Genomic DNA, 19,643 nt, shown 5'->3' on the forward strand with positions numbered 1-19,643 from the left:
TATTTCGTTAGGTACCAGGTACCTAATACCTATACTTACACATTAGTTGTTGGTATAGATGAAATTGAATTGTTAAAATAAATGTTTTAACGCATTGAATGCGTAGATAGTAGATACTGACGCCATTTGGCATCCAATATACATTTGAAATAATTATTGGTTTATAGGTAATTTTCTACACGTGGCTGAATGTTACCTATTTTATTATTATTTAGCGTGTATTAAACGCATGCTTTTAAATATGTATAAATACGTCGGTAAGATCAGTTTCTTTATTTTATTTTTAGAAGATTTTTGTTTTTACTTTTATCATACGTATACTGAGTGAAAATGCAAAAAGACATAGGTACACAGTCAACGTGAACGAATACCAACATTGTGTGTTAAGTGTTAACATCAAATTTCCATAGGCGTTTACGCTTTCTAATGTTAATACGTTGTTTAAGATATTTTTACTTAGGCACATATTCACACCTGCTGATTAATTTAGTTTGCGTTTAATTAAAAATGTACGTTCATATCTGAAAATAAATTAGTTAATCTTATATACCTTGTAAATATGTAATGTAAACCATTGTGTTTAGTTAATTTCTATTAAATCCTTATTTTAGAAAAAATGGCGTTTACGTTGTTTTTCGTCTACACGTCGATATTCTTCATTATTAGTTAAATATTTATTTTAAGAACTTAATTTAAACAAATATTTAAACTAAGTTGAAGTATAGGTAACTAACTAATTTGATATACAATTTATGTATTTGCCACGGACAATCTACTAGGAATAATTCTGAGGGGATACCCGGATACATAGGAGGAAAAAGGGCAGGGAAGACTACCACTCAAATGTGGAGAAGTGTGAAGAACGGAAAACTGCTGCCAATCAGACACTAGCCCCTGAGCTGTTCAAAAACTCAAAAAAGAGATAGGTATATTAAGTGTATTCGGAAATGGGAAGTATAATATATGTACATGCGACTATGCGAGTATAATAAAAAATATATATTGTTATTTTCGACTTTATTCTACGAAAATAAATTAATAAATAACAAAGACAAAAATTAATTATTTTCTGTTTACAAAAATATTAATTGTTTTTAAAATATAAATTATAATGATATTAAAAAGCATCTTTTATGTTTTGTAGTTGTCGAATAGCTAAATCTGCAGGTAGATCAAAATTATATTGATTCAATTTTTCCAGTGAACGTAATGCATCGTCGAAACCTGAAATTAAATTAATTGTTGATATATGCAATAACTGATAAGTAATAACTAACAATGTAATATCATATTCATGGGAGAAATATGGAATATAATTATATAGATATAATTGTAGGTATAGGATATTATATGACGTAGCCACTTCGTGAAATCGATCTTTTTGTGAAAAGCTGTTTATTTCAATTGGTATTTTAAGAAATAGAAACGTCTTTTTTAAAGTTCGAGAAATATGAAAATATTTTTACACATTATACTGACTACTGCATACCTACATAACCCCCCCCCCCCCCCCCCCGTTAAAATAAAATTTATTTACATTTTTGTCTAAATAGATAGTAAATACTAAATAATACAATATTATGTAAATTCATTGATCTTTTAAAAAAACCTATTAAATTTGTCATAAATATATAATTTTGTGTATACTTTAAATAGGTACCTAACAATTTACTATTGTACTAATAATGATCATTATGTGTGGTAAATATTTTATTTCACAAAGTCAATGACCGGCTTGTAAAAAAAATGCCACTATGTCAAATTGAAGTGACCATTTCATGGAAGAATGACAATTTTTAAATATATTTTCGTGAAAAAACATCCTTCTTTAAAGCTTAGAAAAATAAATATTAATTCACACCGAGTTTTGTGAAGAACATTACAAAAACTAACATAACGAAGATAATTATATCGTTACTAACTGTTTGTCATATTTATTTTTCACTATTAAAAGTGATTCCACTTTTTACTATCTACTATACATTAAAAAAAAAATTGTTTTTAGTATATTTTACATGCGAGACGGATAACAAAACATAGTATAGGTAACGTATTCTTAATAATATCAAATATATTTTTCAATGAAGTAAAAAATATATCAAACCTGTTTGCGCCACATAACTCCAAGGTTGATAGTAAAGTTCGACCAATGGTTGACATTTGAATATAAATTTTAACCAACTGACAAACATTTTTGAACTGAAAAATTAAATCATTATTAAAATATAGTGTAGAGAAGTAAATTGTTGAAGTATGCACTTCGCAAACAACCAAATGTGCTACTATATTTATAGTTTTAACAATAGATTTTAACTACAGATACCCGGCGTTAAAATGTATGTAACTTACTTCAGTCCAGCGCATACGAATGCTTTAAAGCACGAACCGTAACTTCTTTTATATCGGGAATGGGATGTTATTATATTTCCAATAATAGACAGAAGACACTGTAATAACAAAAAAATGGTTGATTATAAAAAATAAACAAATACTAAATTCATAAGCAAAATTGTCATTTGAGTACAGAGTAATTACTTGTTTATAAGAAACTGACGATTTACAGCCTTCAATGTCTAAATTGAAACTCTGAGATAGTTTACGGGCAGGTGTCGAGTTGAAGTAATCACCGTTTTTGATCTCATAGTATTTTAATATAAGCTCCCATGCGTGCATTGTTGATTTTGAGTTGTTCATCTTTGGATGCAAACAGTCCACAAACGGTACGACACTCGTGCTTTGACCAACCTGCGTAGTGCATAATATTAATAGGTATATTATACTGCTACGGATTTAGACATTTTTGGTATCGACTAGGTATCATAGGCTATAGGTATATTTAATATATTATTAATGTACCTATATAGTGATTTGAATCTAAACATTTAAATATAATAGCACATCAATCGTAATACGTAAATCTTATATAGTAGGTAAAAATAAACAACTCGGTTATAGTAATAAAAAGAGATTATTATTAAAATACAATATTTCTACAGGATCGATACCTAGTACAAAATAATGGTGGATTTGAAGATATCGTCAACATTTGGATTATGTGCGTTTGGATGATTAAGTGGAGAAAAGCGTCAAGTATTATGTGTGACCGTTGGGATTTTATAAAAATCTTTGCATTTTGAAATTTGGTAATCGAAACATGTGAGGGACCTTGTATTAAATGTTCAAGTTTTTTTTTAGTTAAAAGTAGATAACAATATGGTATCACATATAAATGAAAAAATGAAAAAAAAAATTTAATAGCACAAAAAAACATAACATTTTTGTGATTGTGATGATTGTGATCACAAATGATTGTGTGAAAATGTCGTAAAAATTCAAGTCTCTATATAGTCATTTAAATTAAAATATTAATCCAGATTTTTTTTGTTTTTCCATTATTTTTAAAAGTACCTACTGAGAATTTTCATTTTTTACTTTTGACTACTTAGCTTTAAATGTTCCAACTAGAATAACAAGATCCAATTTTCTACCAGAAACCATATTATCAAAGTTGAAGATCCAAGATTATTCTCTTTTAAATCGTGTACAAATTACACAAACACAATAAAATTGATGATTTATGATTAATGATTTTTTAAAGTTTAACTTTACCACCATAAGGCCATGTTGAATCAAATGTTGAATGGCTGGAGCTAATCGATTCCGAACCATTAAAGCTATTTTTCCGTTGCATTCCATTGCAGCTATAGCACCTTCGGAGTCCGACATATAATCACTATCAACATGAATTTCAGGTAAAGCAAGCATTTCCAATAGTTCTGCAACAACCAACTCCAAGTTGGCTCTGTAGTCACTATAAGAAACATCATGTGAATGTTAATGTTTATGCATTTTTTTTAAACTTTTTATTTCAATATTGTGTTTTAAACTTTCAGCATTTTTCATCACATATCATGTGACTTAATATTATCAATACTTATACCTACATTTATATTTATAAGTACCTATTATTTATATAAAAGTGATGCAAATTGAAGATATGCGTGTGTGTATGTGTCTAATCAGTTTCGTATCTAGGGTTTGACTTTTTTTTGGATAGGGGGGGCATAAATACATTACACATTTTTTTTTTATGTTCGATGATAAGTAGGTACTTGTAAAATCGAAATATATTTAAATGCTTAAAATTCAGTGCCATATAGTATAATTCACATGGCCACATTAGCCATTAATCTTATTAATTACTTAACTTATTGTGACAATTGTACAAATATAATATGTAGGTACGTATACAAAATTATTATATTTAGAGCATCAATCAGATTAAACTTAATTTTTTTATTAAACTTACAAGACGTGTTTTAATTTTAAAACTAATAAATGTTAAAATAATACAAAATAATACTTAGTCAAAAGATAAAAAGTCTCAAAATATGAACAACTATAAATTACAATATAAAATCTAATTTTTTATTCTTATTTTTTGCAAATTAATCTAATACTTTATCTATAGAAATATATTATATCCCGGTAGATATGTAAGAGAGTGAGACCAAAACAAGACGTAAAAATAATAAATGACAAGATTAAAATATGTTGGACTCTTCCAGTGGCGTGGCCAAGAATTTTCAATTATTGAGATAATATAGGGGCTTCTGGCTTGCAAACGTTATAGTAACGTTATATTTTACAAAAAGCTATTAAAATTTGTAAACATAATTATAATAACATAATTATAATAGAAAGCGATAATCAAAAGTAATTAAATACCACAAAACAAAACATAACGATTAATAAAATATATTATAATATAATATCATCAAGCAAAACATAACATAAGTGTAATTTATAGAATATCATTAAACAAAAATATCGCAAAACTTAGTTTATAGAATTTCATTGAACGAAAAATAACATAAAACAAAATAATTTAAAAACTATTTATTCAAAAGTTATATTAGTTTCGTAGAAATATTTATTTCATGCATGTGGAGGGAGATGTAAGCTTAAAAATTTTTTTTTCATTGAAAATGTTGAAATGTTGTTTTTTTTGTACTTTTCTTAAATTAATTAATTTTTATGTTTAAATATATTTGAATACTTTATAAAATTAATGTTTCATTTTTATTTACATTGTAACAACTATAACGTCAGAGTCAAACAAAACACTTATAATAAAAAAAAGGTGGGTAAGTGGATGTCGCTCTACTGTACAGTAGGTTACAAGTGGGTCACTGTATAACGGATAGTATTAAATTTGAATTCAATGATATAATATCACTGTATAAGAAAAACGATTCTGAGCGGAGACAGTTTGTCAGTCTAGGTATTAGACATACCTATTATAGTTAGGTATACTTATCTATAGTATTAAAAAAAAATTGACCTATAATAGGTATTAATAATAAATACCAAATTAATCATATCACAATATCCATCAGGTAACGCGTTATACATCAACAACAAACCGTGGTTACTATCATAGATATATAATAGTATACTTTAGAAGTTTCAAGTACCCACAAATAATATTATAATACAATCATTACAATCACAACAAAATAAATAAAATATTTATTCCAGGTTTTTTAATATGTAATTTCGTCCAAATTTGAACTTAAAATGACTATAAAAATAAACTGTGCTTATGTATTTCTTAGAATTTTTGGCAACATAATTAAATATTTACGTGGAATCTTATTTTAAATTTTCAATCCTTAGATATAAAAGTTGAACATTTTATAAATTTTTAACTACAAAATAATTATTCAATTTTAAATTTGATAAATTTTGTCAACATTTTAACTTCAAATGCTTATAAAAAAAAAATTGTGCCTATGTATTTTTAATATTTTTCAACTGATATTTAACAATATACTAGGAGCCTTTTATTAAATTTTCAAGCTTTTTTAATCAACAAATAAAATTTTATTGATATTTTTAGAAAAAAAAACTAAAAAAAAATGAAAACTGACAATGTCCGTAAAGAGCTCAAAATAAGTCAAAATATTTTGAAAATGTTATGGTATATAGAAAATGCTAATATATATATCTACGGTCATTTTTTTTAAAGTTACACCAAAAACCAAATTCAATTTTGTGAAAAATCGATTTTGCATAAAAATTCCTATTTTTCCTTAATTTTTCTTTGGTTTTTCTTGGCGCTTTTGAAAATTACTGGGAATTTTAAATTTTGACCTCCCCAACGCACCAACGATATTCACTTTCCAATTGAACAAGATACTGAAGTTGAAAATCGAAGCATTATTTCGACTACTTATCGTGTAACAGACACAAAAAAAAAATAAAAATAAAAAAAAACATACATCATTGTAAAATCAATACATTCATCGTTCCACTCAGAATCTAAAAATATAATTTGGGTAAAATTGAAGGAGTATTGTTTGAGTACAATAAATTACCTCCGTTAAAAATTGTAAAATCAATAATTGTAACAATACAATTATACACTCATAATTTATACTGAAGTAAAAATACAGCATTTTTAATAAAAGATAAAAATGCTCATTTATTACCGAATTAAATATTATGTATTGATATAGGTATATATTATATAATTTAATGATTTGTATTTTGAATTTACTATATTATGTTAATTAGAATAATACCAACATTATATTAAAATATAATTTTGAAGGTTAATTATACTACAACTATATAATATCAAAAGATTTAATTGATAAGAAATTAATATGATAAATTATAAAATTTTTAAAATTTTCACCAAAAAAAAATATTCATGAAAATGTACATCACTACATACGGACATTAGAATTGATTATATAATATTCCGTATCCGGGCCATTACCTACCCCGTTAGTTATTATTAATAAATTGAATAGGTATTAACACTATTATAAATAACGATAAACGCAAAACTAGTGGAACGTTTAATTCTAAATAACAATAAACGAAAAAATTGTGTAAAGTTTTAATTTTAATAACATAAAATGGAATTTTATTTTCAAATACAAGCCCTGTTGGTAATACCAGAAACACAAATAAGGGGCTTTATGTTTCAAGCCATCCAAAATCGTTTCTAGCTTATAATTGTGTACATTTTTTAATTGTTTTATAATTAAAATTAATATAAATTATAACACACTAATTCCTAGTTGTTCAATTAAAATAACACCATTATACTAAAAACATGTTAACATACATTTTTATTTTAAATAAACAAAAAAACCGAGTAAGTGGAAGTCGCTTTGCTGTACAGTAAGCTACAAGTTGTACAATATTGTAATAGTAAAATGCATGGTTTTAAATTTAATTTAAGTGATATATTATTATCATGTGCGCGAAAAACGATTCTAAGCAGAGACGGTTTGAAAGCCTAGGATATTTGATATTATATTTATATTGTTAATATTAATATATTATATATAAACTATTAATTACAATATCATTTTTACATTTTAAATTTGATACATTTTGTCAAAATTCTAACTTTAAATATTTATAAAAAAAAATTGTGCTTATTTATTTTTAAAATTTTTCAACTGCTATTATAAAAATATATCAAGAGCCTTGTATTAAATTTTCACGCTATTTACTCAACAAGCAAATTTTTTGACATATAAAAAAATCTAAAAAAATTGTGACTGTATTTTTAATATTATTTAACCGTCATTAGCAATTGTAACAAAATATTATTGTTAATATTAGGGGCCTTGTATTAAATTTTCAAGCTTTTTGGCCCAACGAATAAAATGAATAATTAATAAAAATGTATGGCTCTAAAACGACAATAATAATTAATGTGTTGTTTTCTGTAGGTCAGCAAAAAAAGACCTGGGGGGGATATAACCCTTAACTCCCCCCTGAGCACGCCACTGGTACTCTTCAAAATGTTTTTCAGTTACGGCCTTGTGTGTACTAAGCCAGATTTTAAGACTATTATAAGGCTGAAAAGGATCTATCCATGGTAAAATTATTCACAGCTACAATCATCGAAACAATAAATTATTCTGAACACGACAGTCGTCAAACATATCAATAAAAATATATCTACCTAATTAAAATTATTAATAGAGAACCTGAAAGTTACTACCTATCGGAAAACCACATACTATTTACTGGCGTACTATACGAAAATATAATATAACGACTAACGAGAATTTACAATTAACCAATATCGAGTATACTAATATAATATTTTTTTTTCCGGTTTAATCGAGAGCCGGAGAAGGAACTGTTGCTCACATTGCTTCTCTTCCGGCCCATACTAATATAATATTATGTACCGTAATAATAAAAGCGTCCACTGCCATATACATTGTATATATAGTAGGTATCTATTCATATTTTTTTTTTACTTGGGGAGATTGCCCCCTGAGCCCCCCTAAAACTGCTATTGTGTCGATTATATATAGGTAAGTGCGCGTAATGTGTAGACTTACCCCCAGTGATTTATTTTCATTGATTTCTTCAGTGTATTCATTTTGAAATGTCGTTGAGTGCATGATATTTGAGTACCGATGAACATTTGTATTATTGCAGTTAACCGTCTAACAGCACCCACTGTTTTCTGTTAATGTGCGAAATATTAAAATATATTAATATACTTATTATGAATGAAAGAAATACACAGATTAAATTAACGTAATATTTAAAGCATATAATATATATTTTTCAACACCAACACTATATGGAGATTGCTTAGTTTAATAAGTTATTCAGCATTCATAAATCATAATAAAGTAAATAATATTTAAAAATGTACTATATTATCTATTAGGTATTATTATATTATCGTTAGGTAACTATTATACCACTATAATAATAGTAATTTAAATTGTAGTAATTTAAATTTAAAAATGATTTTAAGGTTATTTTTTTTGTGTGTGTCGTCATGTTTTGGAGCAATCAAAAATGCTTACAATTTGAGGGTAGATTCTACTTTCTGGTAGATCTCGGTGGGAGGTAAAAAGTTTTCCAAAAAGCTTTCCCAATATTTTAAAATTAGCATTTTTGAGATATAGTATAATTTAAAAAATAATTTGGCTCCTTTTGAGTTATTTGTAGCTACTTTATAGGCATTTGAATTTTTCAAATTGATATTATTTATTTCCAGGTTAAACAGCTTGGAAATATTATGCAAGGGTTGTAATCAGTAAAGTTGTTTTTATAAAACAGTAATTTTAAAATATTGAAAATAATATACCTATTCACATATTTTTCTATAGATAAAATTTCTAATTCCGACAATATTAAATATTTAAACAAAAAATAAAATTCTACGTCTAACAATATTTCGGATATTTCTGTCTTATTACTTATTAGTTATTACTTAATATATTGTAATTCAAAAAATATTTATCTTAAGATTTTAAAACTTTCCACCAATTAAACGTATTATTATTGCTTATACATAATGCAATTGTAATATTACTATTATTATTTCAAAATTCTAACAGACTCAAGAAAACACTTTTTTAACGAAATTGAATGCATGTTACGCATTGACGCTGCTAAAAAATAAGAATTTAATGCGATCCGTTGTAAGTTAAAGAAATTATTGAATTTAAATATCATTTAACGTTATTCTATTTCACCTATCTAAACATAAAATAATGATTTATCTATCTATTATCTAAATTATAATTTTACTTTGTTTTAGGTTTCTAAACATATTATGTTCAGACCACTTTATATCCCCGTCCCTCCGTCCGATAGTTACCGGTACTTACTACCCACTTATATAGTTACGATAAACTAAGAAGGAATAAGTGTGGTTCTATTCTAAGTAAATTCATTTTTCATACTAGTATTAAAAGAACAGAGATAGGTACAAAAATATAAAGGTTACCAAATAATTGTTTTCAAATTGTATAATATGAAATTATAGTTTATTGCGTTGTATTAAAATGTATTTAGAGACCGGAAATTTAGCACGTTCATAGAGTGTCAACATAGTGAGATTTTCTAACTTGTTCATATTTATAAATGTGTTATATATTGAATCCTGGTGGTTGTAATTTATTTTGTAGTAAACATCTGTTTGTATTTAACACAACGGGTTCAATAGAATATTAATGTTTAATCTTTCGGGATTTGAATAGGCGATAAAGCACGATTGAGCATAAAACGATTGAGCATAGACCTTTTTAGCAACACGATTGAGCATAGAATATTTTATGCGATGTTGCCAAATTCACGTAGCCAAAATTTTGTAATTTATTATTTTCACGTATTATTACACTAATTATTATGATATTATCTGACGCGAGCCGTGAGCCGAGCCCCTCAGCTTTATCGACAATGTTATCAATTAATAAATTAGTTCCGGACTACTATTGAGACTATTATTGATTTATAAATATTTTGAATAATGTGACTACCTAGGTATATTACATATTGACTATGAAAACATGATATTTTTTTGCCGTGTTATATTTTGAATCATTATATTATTAATTATTTAAATAAATATTTTTGTATAATACAATTCAAAATTAAAAATGGCAACGTTGCAGAGTTTTTTATGCTCAATCGTGTTGGTTTTCTTTTGTATTTCAATTTCCTTTGATGCACCGACAATTTATGCTCAATCGTGTCGCAAAAAAGGTGTTTCATGCTCAATCGTGTCTCAGCCTGAATAGGTACCTAGGTACCTATTTGAATTCTCAGTATTAATATATAAAAAATTAATAGGCAGTCTATAATATTTTACCTGCTTAATGGAATTGTTTATAATACGAAATAAGAATAAACTACAATCGGTCTCAGATACAAATTTGAATAGGTACTAGTTATTATTGATGACGAGTAGGCTGTCATCAATCAGTAATCACACTAGTATAGTTCATATTAACATCTTATACGATAATAAGTGTTGTCAAAAATAAATATACCTACTGTTAGGATATACCCGACAAAATTTAGGGTAAGTATATTCATGCAGTGTTGATATTATAATATCGTAATTATAAAGTGAAAAATAGCAAATATAATATAATAAATATTTAATATTTATTAACTAAATGGATGTCTTTAATAAGTTTTATCACTGTTATAATATGGTTGATACAGCTTTAAATGTGATTAAATAAAAGTAAATATAAATGTATCATAAGGAAGTATTCAAATTTGTATTTTCGAATTTATGCATAGTTTTATTTAGAACTATTTTTTTTTATTTTTCCAATTGTATTTTACCTATATTTGGTTTATTTTTTAACTGTAACACATTTATTGTAGTATTTTATAAAATATAAAAAAAAAAACTCAAACTACATTACGTGATTAAATTGTGTAATTACCACGTCTCTCGATTTGCGTTCAAAACTTTTGTCCTTAGATACTGATATTTTCGTGACTTTATCTCCTGGTGTTTTCAATTTGATTTTACCAGCTGAAAATTGTACACAAAATGTAAAATTTGTATGAAAACAATGTGTTAATTCTACGATGAAATGCAAGTTCGTTTAAGAAAATAATGGAAATAAATAATTTATATATTGATTAATTTAATTTCAAATAATTTTGTTTCCCAATATTAACACCTATAACTTAAAAACTAATTTATATTTTTAAGTCTACGTAGTAATACTCTTTGCAAAATATAATAAGTACCTACTTAAAATTTATTTTCAGTTAAGCTATTTAAAAAAATGTTATTGTATTTAAGAATTCTTATAATAATTCGTCTCTCTAGGTTTAAAATCCGGTATAAAACATTAAATCTTCAACTCAAATTTACTTCCACGTTACATTTTAATTAAATTTAAGCAATGACTATATAGCGGATAAATGAATGATTTTGTTCCTACGTTGGTTATACCATACGCAATTATAATAAATAAGATTATATTGGCATATACCCTGTAGAACAATAATTAATTAACTAATTGTATACTTACTTTGTAAATATTGTATGAACCTTTCAAGATCTGCTATTTGGGTTTTTAACTGATCGACCAAATGTTCTGTGGCTTTCATTGGATTTACCAGCTATATATAAAGAATTGGTTAAGTGTATTTTGCTGGTTAATTAACAATAATATACTACATTTGTTATACGAAATCAATCGAGCTTTGATCATTGGTGGAAATCGGGGGGGGGGGGGCTATATTATAAAGGGGTAGCTAGATAATTAGCACTACTCAATAACACAATAGTATATTATGATAGATAGGTACTATAGATGTATAGAACAGTGCATTGTACTTAAAGGTTGATATTATAATTGTATCAATATATTTTCCGACAGTTATATTATGTAATAGGTACTGCTACATAATACATTAGACCCATACACCAGCAAAATCTAATATTACACATTCTTATGTAACGGGCATTTTATACGTAGGTATGTATTATAACTTAAAAGAATCGTTAAATATAAGAATTATTTAACTTGTAATTTTCACAATGTGAATTGTGAACTTTATGTATTCTTTATATATAATTTATTTACTTCCAGTAACGTAAATATTTACGGAGGGGATCAAGGGGATCAATCCCCCTTGGCTGTATATGCAAAAGTTTTCGGAGTCCTAATCCTAACTTAATGCCTCTAACACTAAATGCAGGACTACTGGATGAAATCATCGCCGGTTGTCGTTTGCGCATCACTATTGTTATTTTTGACCTTTTTTGTTAGACGTTGCGCATCGTTCGATTTTTGGGTTATACATCATTTGCGCATCGATCGTTTAAAAGGTCGTATATCATTTGCGCATCAATATTATTTAACAATAGAACTGAAAAAAAAGGTGTATACCCAAAAGCGTTTAGCTTTTCTCAAACTATATGTACCTATTATTTGTATTATAATTATAACTATGACTGTAATATTCCTAATTGAACTGAACAAAATTTTTACTCAAACTACCTATATGTTATATGTATTATGTATATTTTTTACTATAACTATGGCCATGTAATGTACCAAATTCAACTGAATATTAAATTTTTAACTACAAAATAATTTGCAAATTGTTGAGCTTTTTATAAATTTGATCAACATTTGAACTTTAAATGCTTATTGAACAAAATCTTGTGCCTAAGTATATTAAATTATTCAATATTTATATAATATTATATGTATGTGTACAATTATTTTTATATCCTTCTATTGTTTAAAATTTTGATGTGCATAATATGATATTATGATGTACGATAATATGGTGCAGGTAAACAGATGATGCGCAAATGATATACGGCCGAAATCATACCCCCTCCCCCCCCAAAAAAAAAAAAAAAAACAAAATCTAAATACGCCACTGCAGTATAGTTCTGTACTATATTATAGAAATAAACTATATTAGGTACCTAAATATGTTGTAATAAATAAAGTTTTTGTCAACATTTACCTACTTCAAATGACCTAGATATTTATGACTTGTGAGTATAATTATTTAAGGGTTCAGGTATTTTACTAAAATATAAAATGATAATAATTGATCGGTGTTGATTGTTGTTAATTTGTATGATTGATTGATTACGTACTTTTTGAATTGCGTTATCAACTTCTTCTTTTAGTTCTTCTACAGACATGTTTTTAGAGTTTTTGATACTTAAATTTAATTTTTTTTCTACTTGATCTAAAAATAAAACCGTTTGATTAGGATTAAATTAATTACTTACTTATAAAAACGGAAAAAAGAGAATATAGATTTTGTGTAGATTAAATAGATAATATTTACTAATTATGTTGTTTTGTCTTTCACGGAAAACGTCTACGAAACTTTCTGGAAGTTCAAATTCGTCTTTATTGTTGTATATATGGGTCTCTAAAGCTTCCAACTGTTTTTTCATTTCCTTGATTACTTCAATTTGAACTTGATGTTTCTTTTCCACCATATTGTCGTCATCGTTCTAAGAGTAAAAAAGCTATACATTTTCGTTCTTAAAATGTCATTAGCAAAAATCTACCGTTGTTACAAGTAAGTGGTTCAAAGAGCAATTCGTATACACGTTTGGGATGCCTTTAAATGCAAATTCTTCTAAATTCTTAAGTAAATGTTTTTTCTCTTCATCAGGTGACTCAATAATTTGATGAATTCGTAATTGTACCTGAATATTAAACACACATGTATATACATAATAAATTTAGGATTTTCATGTTAGTAACAGAAGAAAAAGAAGTGTTTCAAAACGTTTAATGTGAATGTATTAAAATAATAATTAGTTATCAAATCTATTTTAGTTATCAATCTTAAGATATTATGGTGCAATTAATAAAAGAATCAGAATAGTCGAAAATGATAAACAGTATAAGTGCTTGTACTTATAAACTTGCATGCTACCTGTGAAAAATGTGAAGTCAAAGCTATAACAGATGAATGAAGAATTTCATATTGTTCTTCTAAGTATCCAACTTTATTGTTTTCACTAAAAAACCAAATTTTGACATTTCATAATTTTATATTATTTATAATAATAGGTATATTAATTGTAGAATTAATAAAATCATATCTATTTGTTAATTTTAACTAAGCAGCTATTGTTATAAAATATTAAATAATACGTCACTTATAATAATTATATTAGGAAAAAAGCAAAAATTTAACAGGCCATTGTTTAGCATAAATAACTATAGGTAGCGGATCATACTATATTATTATATTAATAATTTTAAATGAATTAAAAGATTAAGAATTAAATATCAAATCCTAAAGCATGTATAAAGCATAATACGAGTATATTAAAAATTATTGATAATTTTTTGAGAAATTTTACTACAATAATAAATAATGATAATAATTTTTGATTTAATTTAATGATCATTTGATTACAATTTTTAATATTATAACTAACGACAGATTTCCGATTAAATGTATTTTGAAATTAAAATAAAAAAGAACTACATTGAGTATTTTGTCCCATCTTAACTACACTTTAAAAATGTTTCGTAAGATTATTTTAGTAAAAATCATTCTAGACAAGATAAGGATCAAAGATAACGATTTGTATTTTTTAATTAAGGAATTAATCACATACGTTGAACAAAAGACAACATTACATATTTTTTGTATACTCTAAACAACCTTATTGAGTCAGGAATAAAATCTTTTACAATTTTCATGTAATACAAATCATGTGGTGGTACTTATGTCTTATAAATATAATCAACATATTGTAATACATTTTAAGACTCTGTGCTATAAAATTCTATATTTTCTATAAGTATTTATAATTCTAATTCAGGATTTATGCAAATAACTTATACTTAGGTACTACTGATATTTAAACTTAATAATGGGATTATTATTTTTATTGTGAACTTTATATTTTAAACATTTATTTACCTTTTCAAAACATTCTAAAAATAATGAAACTAAAATAAAACAAAAACCTTAATAATTTAAATAATTTAATAGAACGTACTTCCAATTCGTGTGACTCGTTTCACAAAACGAGTAAAGTGCATTGTCGTGTTCATCTGCAATATCCGTTCTGTTACAATTATTGAGGTTTATGTTGCCGTCATCGTTTGATTTTACGATTTCCATCGTAAGATTGGCTGACATTCAAATAATTGTTTATAAAATTAACTTAAGTTAAAGTTTGTTCAATATGGCAATTAAATGGTTGGAAAAATTGTGATTACATAAAGTTAAAATAATATTTAATATTGTTTTGAGTAACGGGTGAAGTTATAATTTATTGTTGTTGTTGTTGCTTTAATTATATTGACATACAAACTTAACACTAGGTATGCGTTGGAAAAAAATAAAAGATATTTGTTTTATGTTTTACATAGACACTGGAAATTGTTGTTTTCTATAACATGTCCGCTATCAAACTGTCATATGTAAAGCAATTCGGTAAAAGAACACTAAATACGCAACCCACACGTTTGTCAGTTGCAGCTGTTAACACTGTATAGCAGCCTATGTAGTGCAGGGAGGGCCTATCGATTTTTTGTATGACGTCAGTGATGGGTTCCCAAAGTTCACATTCGACTTGATGCATAGCATCGCATAATATTGCAGTATACCTACGTTGTCAAGTACAATATAATATAATAATACGGTAGTTGTACGCAGGTGTCTATGCAGTCTAATGAAGTCAATTTCAAAATAATTAAGTAGGTTGTACGCGTGAGGATTTAAATAATTAATATAATTATTATTAATTATTTAAATATTATACAGGTATCCAAACCATTTGTATAATATTTACTCATATATTAATACATATACTATTATATACATAGATATATGTATGTGCTTTTGCACTTTTAAAATCACATAATTGTTTATTATTTACGTTGTATAAATTAATTATACATGTTATAAGCTAATAATATGTTATATATTACATAACATAACTCATAAGTAAGTTGTCTATAATTATTATTATGATTTGCATTGTGTTAAACAAATATGAACTATTTAGAACGGCCAAAATTATACTGTATAGGACATAGGTTGTCCGCCTAGGTATAATTTTAGATTTATTGTCATTTAGAAACAATAGTTAAAATACTGTTAAACATATTACTACATATTTGTATTAAGGTACCCATTTTTACATTATATAGGCACTTATTGAAGTTGGATGTGATATACTTAATAGAGGAAAATATAGTTATTTGTTAGTCAATAACGATGATATCAAAGTAAATTGTGAAACTACTTCCCTATGTTCTATTTACTACTTATATATTTGTATAATTTTAAGGTATCTTTTCTGATAGGAAAGTGAATCTAGTTTGTACTTTGGGGGAGTCAAAAGAAAAATTTTTCCAGTAGTTTTCAAAAGCTCCGTGAAAAATAAAATAAAAATTAAGGAAAAACTGGAATTTTTACGCAAAATCTGTTTTTGAGAAAATTGATTTTGGTTTTTGGTGTAACTTTAAAACAAATGACCGTAGATACATGCAATTTTCACTAGTTGTTAATATTTCCATTTTCTATATATGATAAAATTTTCAAAATATTTTGATTTGTCTTAAACTTTTTAGGGACATTTTCAGTTTCCAATTTTATTAGTTTTTTTTCTATGAATGTCAATAAAACTTTATTTATTGAGTAAAAAATAAAAATACTTGAAAATTTGATACAAGGCTCCTCATAATATTGTCTACCAAAAAAAAAAAATGTCTACAAGAAAGTCAAATTAAATTTTTATGAGCGTTTGAAATTCATATTTTTACAATTTTTTGTTGGATAAAAAAGCGTGAAAATTTAATGCAAGGCTCCTGATATATTGTTACAATAGCCGTTGAAAAAAATATTAAAAATACACAGGCACAATTTTTTTTTATAAGCATTTCAAGTTCAAATTTTGACAAAATTTATAAAAATTTAAAATTGAAAAATTATTTTGTAGTTAAAAATTTATAAAATGTTCAACTTTTATATCTAAGGATTGAGAATTTAAAACAAAATTCCACGTAATTATTTTAGGTATTTTATCAAGTTATAGATTAATTTTTTTTTTAATTCCATAGATCATGTAATATATAATATGTCTTATACCTAGACTGACATACCGATACCGTATCCGCTTAGTATCGTTTTTCTTATACAATGATATTATATCATTGAATTCAAATTCAATACAGTGACCCACTTGTAACCTACTGTACAGCAAAGTGACATCCATTTGCCCACCTTTTTTTAAAGCAAAATCACTTCTAGTATCAAAACTGAGTGATACTTTAAAAAGTTTCTCTATCTTGCAGATAAAGTCAAGATAATCAAATGCATTATACTTTTTATATTATATATTATTATTGTTAAATTTGTTTTTACATCAGTTATATATTATATATTGTATTTGTATTATCATTATTCTTTAAAATTATCAGCTTCTTCAATTCATCATTGCGGATTTGTGCTGTAATACTCCAATTTTTATTGAAGCTGTGGAATTGTATATCTGGAGAAATTTTAACACGATTCCGTCCGGTTAGCCAAATTCGTTCTGGCTGGGAAACTCGCCTGAAATTATCCTATTTGGCCACCTTCATCCACTCGGTACTGTCAAAATATTTGACAAATTAGTATACACGATAACTATCGACAATATTATTTACTTAAATAAGTCTGCAGATATAGTAACAAGTATTAAAAAAATGTATACAGTCTACCATGGGCTAAAATACTGTGTCTCCTAAAAATCAATGTGTGTCCCAAGTTTTATAATGGGTTTTTAGTTTTGTAGAAATAACAAACATTAATCTTTTAATATATTAATTTACTAATTACCTACTTATTTTATTTCTATACTATGGACAAGTTTGTTATAAAAAAAAAGAAGAAATGATAATGGGTCAATTCAAAGCAATTAGGTAATTGCTTTAATACAAAATAACTAAACATGCAAGTACATAAAATATTTAAATTACTTTAAGCTGTGTCTATTGAAATACAATATTGTTTACTGTAATACCCACTGATAAGTTAACTAGTAAGAGGATCGTAATTTAAAGAATATTTTCATAATATTATATAATTAGGTATAGATACCTACTATACCATATTATAAATATGTATTGTTGTTTATTTTAAATCTAAAATATGTTAAAATATTAAAAAATAAAGTTTTAACTGATTATTATAATCATAAATATGATTTTAAAGAATTAGATAGTTATTTCGTTTTATAATAAATGTAACTAAAATGATCTACATACATAATAATATACATAGGTATAATATTATATTATGACAGTTTATTTAACAAACCCAATATTATGTTCTAAACATCATCAAATTTGTTATTTAAAAACCTTGAATATTCTTATAAACTATTTCGTTACATAAATTATATTCTAATTGATGATGATAACGTACAAAAATATTTAAATATTTTTTAATTTACTACACACGTAGGTTTTTACTGCTTTTAGTGATTTAAAATAATTATAAAAGTTACCTCACTAAATCACTTACAGGGTAAATAGTATATAAAAGTGGGGGGGGGGGGGATTTTGTGTATGACAACCCTCATAGATTTTTTTTTTTATTATAGAGAACTTTCAAAGCCCAAAAGTAACAGTGAAATTAATAAGTGTGTGGTGTGTCCCCTGAAATCAGATGTATTTTAGGCCCTGCAGTGTACAATTCACGTGAAACCTGCTGATCAGTTAAACCACCTAAACCATTTTCAATTACTGTCCTGCAGACCAATCGATATGTTTGTGCACACATTTTTTAGCAATTTTAAGCATTGTCTCAAATAATTATACCCCTATAATAGTTATGATCGTTGTGAATTATAAATATAAATTGATAGTCAAAAACAGCTTAATGAAATGCACCTATATTTATAATAAATTAAAATAATATTGTTTACACTGCACAGTATCGCCTTTCTACCCGATAAATATTGTTTTATTCGGTTAAATCATCAAATCGGACTTACTTTTTCATACATTTTGGTGTCGTTATAGCACGGTCAGTACGGAACGTAGTTCGTGCACAACCATTTATAAGCGATTTCTGACGCAATTATTTTCGCGTCTTTATTACCCGTACTCTTTAAAGCCATGACTGTAATGTACTGAAGTGGGGGCCATTTGCTGATCCCATTGTTCTTTGGTTGTCCCCTTGTTACGAAGTATTCGGTTTTGTTTTTTGCATAACAATCAGTCCATGGCAGTGATATATTATTAATCATATCGAAGTCGAGCCTCCTCATCCCACAAAATGCCACGTATATTTTTTCTAAAAACATGTCCACAACGTATAATATGAAGCAT

General features: G+C 26.1%; 1 protein-coding gene across 1 annotated transcript; it reads right to left on the reverse strand.

Annotated features, from left to right (window-relative positions):
• Positions 1 to 998: 998 nt before the first annotated feature.
• Positions 999 to 15,802, reverse strand: LOC100162264 (RUN domain-containing protein 1). The gene is made up of 13 exons (XM_001947641.4): positions 15,317 to 15,802; positions 14,236 to 14,320; positions 13,862 to 14,002; positions 13,633 to 13,804; positions 13,436 to 13,530; positions 11,844 to 11,934; positions 11,244 to 11,335; positions 8,382 to 8,509; positions 3,610 to 3,811; positions 2,536 to 2,745; positions 2,350 to 2,447; positions 2,105 to 2,199; positions 999 to 1,224 (listed from the first exon to the last, which is right to left on the reverse strand). The coding sequence occupies exons 1-13, from the start codon at positions 15,457 to 15,459 to the stop codon at positions 1,118 to 1,120; spliced, it is 1,659 nt and encodes a 552-aa protein (XP_001947676.2). The 5' UTR covers positions 15,460 to 15,802; the 3' UTR covers positions 999 to 1,117.
• Positions 15,803 to 19,643: the final 3,841 nt, after the last annotated feature.

This window comes from Acyrthosiphon pisum, chromosome X (assembly GCF_005508785.2).
Source record: "Acyrthosiphon pisum isolate AL4f chromosome X, pea_aphid_22Mar2018_4r6ur, whole genome shotgun sequence".
NCBI classification, from domain to species: domain Eukaryota; kingdom Metazoa; phylum Arthropoda; class Insecta; order Hemiptera; family Aphididae; genus Acyrthosiphon; species Acyrthosiphon pisum.